Here is a 5,513-nt window from a genome sequence, read left to right as displayed (position 1 = left end):
CTCCCTGAGATCCCATCATGGGCACAGCCAGGGATCTAATTGCTGTGCCCTTCCAAGCTCTGAGCTGCCCTCCTGGGTGCAAATCTGTGCCAGAGCCTCTGGGAGTTCCCTGAATGTCCCACGGGGAAGGGCAGAGCTGCCACAGCTGAGGAAATGCTGTTGGGTTTGCCAAGGGGGCCGTGAGTGTCCTTGGCACAAGGGGGTTCTGAGACCTTGCCCAGAGACCTTGAGAGAGAGTGAGAAATTGAGGGATCCCTCTGCTCTGGGTAGGGTCTGGTTTATCCCATGGTGATCCAGGAGTGTGATTGTGCTCTGATTGCAGCCTAAGGTGCAAAGCCAGGGCAGTTGGGAACAAGCCCATCCATCCCCTCACCTTCCTTTAGCCACAGGGAATACTTTCCCTCTCACATCTCTCAGTGGCAAACTCTGAGTGCAGCCGAAATGCTGGGGATTTCTGACCTCAGAGAGCCAGGAATGATGTGTGGGGAGGCAAACAACTCCTAAAACCAACTCCTGCCCTCTATTTCCTTTAGAAATGGGAGTGCAGACACTACCAAGCCTTTCTGCATTAGGAGTGGTTCCTCTGACAAATCCTGAATATCCAGCCTTGTCCCTCTGCCCCATGGCCACAAACCCAGGGCAGTAGGGCAGGGATGGCTCCTTGAGGGCCCCCATGCACAGGCCTGGCTGCTCCTGGCAAACTCAGCCTGCAAAACTGGAGCTCAGGCAGGGGACCCAGGTGAAGGTTTTCCCAGAGCAGGAACAAGGGTGGGTGACTCCCAGCAAGACAGTCTGCAGGGAATGGCCCAGGTTTGGCTCCAAGCAGCCTCTCCTGACCTATCACTGTCCTTTCTCCATGAACAGGTCCCCAAGTGCAGCCCCAGCAAATGTCCAACAGCAGCTCCATAAGGCACTTCCTCCTGCTGGCATTGGCAGACACGCGGCAGCTGCAGCTCCTGCAATTCTGCCTCTTGCTGGGCATCTCCCTGGCTGCCCTCCTGGGCAACGGCCTCATCATCAGCGCCGTAGCCTGCGGCCGCCACCTGCACACGCCCATGTTCTTCTTCCTGCTCAACCTGGCTCTCACTGACCTGGGCTCCATCTGCACCACTGTCCCCAAAGCCATGCACAATTCCCTCTGGGACACCAGCACCATCTCCTACATTGGATGTGCTGCTCAGCTCTTTTTCTTAATGTTCTTCATTGGAGCAGAGTTTTATCTGCTGACCATCATGTGCTACGACCGCTACGTGTCCATCTGCAAACCCCTGCACTACGGGACCCTCCTGGGCAGCAGAGCTTGTGCCCACATGGCAGCAGCTGCCTGGGCCAGTGCCTTTCTCTATGCTCTCATGCACACAGCCAATACATTTTCCCTGCCCCTGTGCCATGGCAATGCCCTGGGCCAGTTCTTCTGTGAAATCCCACATATCCTCAAGCTGTCCTGCTCCAAATCCCAACTCAGGGAAGTGGGACTTGTTGCTATTAGTGCCTGTCTGGTATTTGGCTGTTTTGTGTTCATTGTTTTCTCCTATGTGCAGATCTTCAGGGCTGTGCTGAGGATGCCCTCTGAGCAGGGACGGCACAAAGCCTTTTCCACCTGCCTCCCTCACCTGGGTGTGCTATCCACGTTTATCAGCACAGGCACGTTTGCCTATTTGAAGCCTCTCAAAATTTCCTCCCCATCCCTGGATCTGGCCCTGTCAGTTCCGTACTCGGTGGTGCCTCCAGCCCTGAACCCCCTCATCTACAGCCTGAGGAACCAGGAGCTCAAGGCTGCAGTGTGGACACTGATGACTGCATGCTTTCAGAAACATTAAACTGCTGGGAAATATCTGCAAAAAATTTGTAATCAAAGTCATCTTTGCTACTTCTTTTTCGCTAAACTGTGGAGGTTCTTTTCCTTTGTTTTATGTTTAAATATAGTCCAGAAAAAATGTCATTGTTTGTGCCATTTCCCATTTTTTTTCTCTCCATATTTCCTATGGCCACAGACTGTGTCAATGAGGGGCTGAACTCTGGGTGACTTTAAAGGAAATAAAGGACTTCCCAGTAGAGTTTTCTGCAGAGATGCCCTTTTGTTCCTTCTCTGGAGCTGCAGCAGCAATGTCTGTGTGCAGAGCTGGAGGCAGAACAGTGCTGGCCCAGCAGCTGTGCCCAGCAGCAGCAGTAGCACTTGGTGTTGCCAGTGCTGCTGCCGTGGCCCTGCCCCGCTGCCCTGGTGGCCCTGGTGTTGCTGTAGGGCCTGAGTGCTCTCAGGGCTGGGCACAGCCCTGGGGGTGGCAGTGCCAGGGCTGCAGCAGGGACAGGCCATGGGCACTGCTGGGGCAGCGCTGACGCCTCAGCCCCGGGCCTGGGGGCTCCAGGCTCCTGGCCCAGGCTCTCTCAAGAACACACCCAGGCCAATGCTCAGCACAGAAAAGCCCCGTGAGCAGCCCCAGGCTGGCCATGGGCAGGCTGGGGGCAAACAGCATGGCTGGGGCTCTGCAAGGGCCCTGGGGCAGACGGGAAGGAGCAGCAGAGCAGGGGCTGATCCATCCCCAGTGTGCTGCACAGCCCAGGGCAGCGTCCCAGAGCGTCCTCATGCAGCTGCCAACAAAATCCCCCCCTCTGCAGCCCTGGCCTCTCCCCCAGCTCACACAGGTGACCCAGCCTTGCAGGAACAGACACGGCAGCACTGGCTCAGCAGCCCCTGTTTGCATTGCACACAGCAGGGGGAGCACCCCCATGCTGTTGGTGTGGGGACATGAACCTGAGGGGGCACAAATGCCATCAATCCCTGGGGCCAGCAAGGGCTGGGGGACACCAGGGAAACCACTCAGCTTTGTCCTTGCCTCTGCACAAAGCCAGAAAGTTTGTTCCCATCAGCTGGGAGTTTCCTGTCCCACTGCAGACGCTGTTGCTCAGAGCCAGGGCTGCCTGGCAGCCACTCCCAAACTGTCCTGAGCATTTCCTTAGCTTCACCTTTGATTTCTTTCCTCATCCGTGTTCCAGATTCCTTCCTGTTGCCCATTGCTGTCCCCTTCCCTGCAAACAGCCAATCCCTGTTTGCCCTTTCCTCTCTGGCCCCACTCCCCATTGCAGTTCCTGACTTGGCACCATGGGAACGTCCCTTGGGCATCAGGATCATCCTACAAGTGCTGCAGGAATTGTCTGCAGGCTCCTGCAGTGCCTCCTTCTGCTCTCTTGCCAGAGGCACCCCAGGCCAGGGGGGCACATCTGGGCTGCTGTGTCTGGCTCTGGGGCTCCCTGTTCTGGGTAGTGAGGAGGAGCTGCAGAGGCTCAGCAGGACTGACAGGATGGGCTTTGGGGCTGTGAGGAGAAGCTGAGGGACCTGGGCTGCTGGAGCTCCTGAAGAGGAGGCCCAGGGCTCCTCCTGCAACTCCTTCAAGGGTTGTTCCAGAGAGTCTCACAATCAGAAATGTTGGATAAGACCTTGGAGATCATCAAGTCCAACCTGTGTCCTGACACCGCCTTGTCTCCCCTGAGCCTCCTCTTCTCCAGCATAAACAACTGCAGGTCCCTCAGCTGCTCTTCACAGGAGTTGGTAGCTTGTGTTCCAGACCCCTCCCCAGCCTTTTTGCCCTTCTCTGGACATGCTCCAGCCCCTCCATTGCCTTCCTAAATTGGGGGGCCTACGACTGGACACAGCAGTCGAGATGCTGCCCAAGCAGTGCTGAGCACATGGGAACAATCACTGCCCTGCTCCTGCTGGCCACACCATTCCTGATCCAGGCCAGGAGCCTTTGGCCTTCTTGGCCCCCTGGGCACACTGCTGGCTCATGTCCAGCCTGCTGTCCATCAGTCCCTGCAGGTCCCTTTCTGTCTGGCTGCTCTCCAGCCACTCTGTCCCCAGCCTGTAGCACTGCAGGGGTTGTTGTGGCCAACATGCAGGGCCTGGCACTTGGACTTGTTAAACCTCACCTTGTTGGATTTGGGCCCTGGATCCAGCCTGTCCAGGGCCCTCTGCAGAGCCCTCCTTCCCTCCAGCAGATCCACACTCACATCCACATTGGTGTCATCTGCAAATTTGCTGATGCTGGACTCAGTCCCCGCATGCAGATCATCAGTGCAGATATTGAAATCCATGCTGGCTGGCTCTGATCTCTCGGCCATCCTGTGGGTGCCCTGTGATGGCACTCAAGGTGATCTGTTCCATAACCTTGCTGGGCACCCAGGTCAGGCTGACAGGCCTAGAGTTCCCCAGCTCCTCCTTCCAGCCCTTCTTGGGGATGGGCTCACACTGGCACCTCCAGTCCTCTGGGACCTCCCTGCTGAGCCAGCTCTGATGGTAAATGATGGAGAGCAGCTTGGGGAGCTCATCCACAGCTCCCTCATCCTCCTGGCATGGATCCCATCTGATCCCACACACCTGTGAGCATCTGAGTGGCTCAGCAGGTCACCAACTGCTCCCTCCTGGATTACAGGGGGGGCTGTTATGGTCCCTGTGCCCATCCACATGCTCAGGAGAACACTTGTCCTGAGGACAGCCTGTCCTAATATTGAAAATTGAGACAAACAATATGGTAAGTATCTCAGCCTTTTCCTAATCTCTAGTTACTATATTCCCCACTGCATCCAATAAAGAGGAGAGGTTCTCCTTATCCCTCCTTTTGCTATCATTCATTTTATAGAAATATTTTCCATTATTTTTTGCAGAAGTTGCCTGGTTAATCTCTAATTGATCTTTCACCTCTGTACTTTTATTCTGCATAACCTAACAACATCCTTAAACACTTCCTAAAATTCTTGGCCTTCTGCCCAAAATTTATGCACCCTCTTTTTTCCCCTGAGTTTGCACAAATCTCCATGGGCAGCCAGGCCAGTCAGTTTCCTCTCTAGCTCATCTTTTGCCACACTGGGACAGGCTGCTCCTTCCCCCTTAAGATTACTTCCTTGAAATGTGTCCGTCCTTCCTGGACCCCATTGTTTTTAAGGGCTGTTTCCCTTAAAAAAATCAGGACCTGATTTGGTACTCCCCAAAGCAGCATCCAAAAATGGCCAAAGTCTGCCCTTCCTAATTCCAGTGCAGAAGTTTTGTTGCTGCCCCTCCTTCTTTCAGAGAACATTGAACACTTGATTATTCCATGGTCACTGTGCCCCAGGCAGCCTCCAACCCCCACATCTGCCACCAGCCCTTCTCTGTTTGTGAACAGCAGCAGACAGAGCTTTCCTTGGCAGCGGGAGTGTCACCAAAAATTCTGTAAAACAGAAAACTCCTTAACCTCAATGTTGCATTCAGAAGCAGCATTCTTTATTCAGCTGAATGCACAGGGGAGAGCTACTCCCAAAGCTGTGCATGCTGAGTGCAGGAAAGTTTCTGTTTATATTCTGTATATTGCACACATATTCATTGATTTTCCCAGACTAAAGATAAATATGATAATGGTTTCCCAAAAATCATTAACAGATTTCCTCTCCCCATTACCCATGTGTTCTTCTGTCCTGGGGTCTCTCTGGTGGTCCCTGGTGGTCGTGGATGCCAATGTTCCAGTGGGCCTGGCTGAGCTGGC

General features: G+C 54.4%; 1 protein-coding gene across 1 annotated transcript; it reads left to right on the top strand.

Moving 5' to 3' along the window:
* Positions 1 to 887: 887 nt before the first annotated feature.
* LOC134413997 (olfactory receptor 14I1-like) lies at positions 888 to 2,000 on the top strand. Its single transcript, XM_063148001.1, has one exon. It carries the CDS (start codon positions 888 to 890, stop codon positions 1,818 to 1,820), a length of 933 nt encoding a protein of 310 aa, XP_063004071.1. The 3' UTR covers positions 1,821 to 2,000.
* The last annotated feature ends 3,513 nt before the right edge of the window (positions 2,001 to 5,513 follow it).

Source organism: Melospiza melodia, unplaced genomic scaffold (genome assembly GCF_035770615.1).
Source record: "Melospiza melodia melodia isolate bMelMel2 unplaced genomic scaffold, bMelMel2.pri scaffold_70, whole genome shotgun sequence".
Taxonomy (NCBI): domain Eukaryota; kingdom Metazoa; phylum Chordata; class Aves; order Passeriformes; family Passerellidae; genus Melospiza; species Melospiza melodia.
The sequence above is the reverse complement of the archived record's forward strand: the minus strand, read 5'-3'. Positions and strand labels throughout refer to the sequence as shown.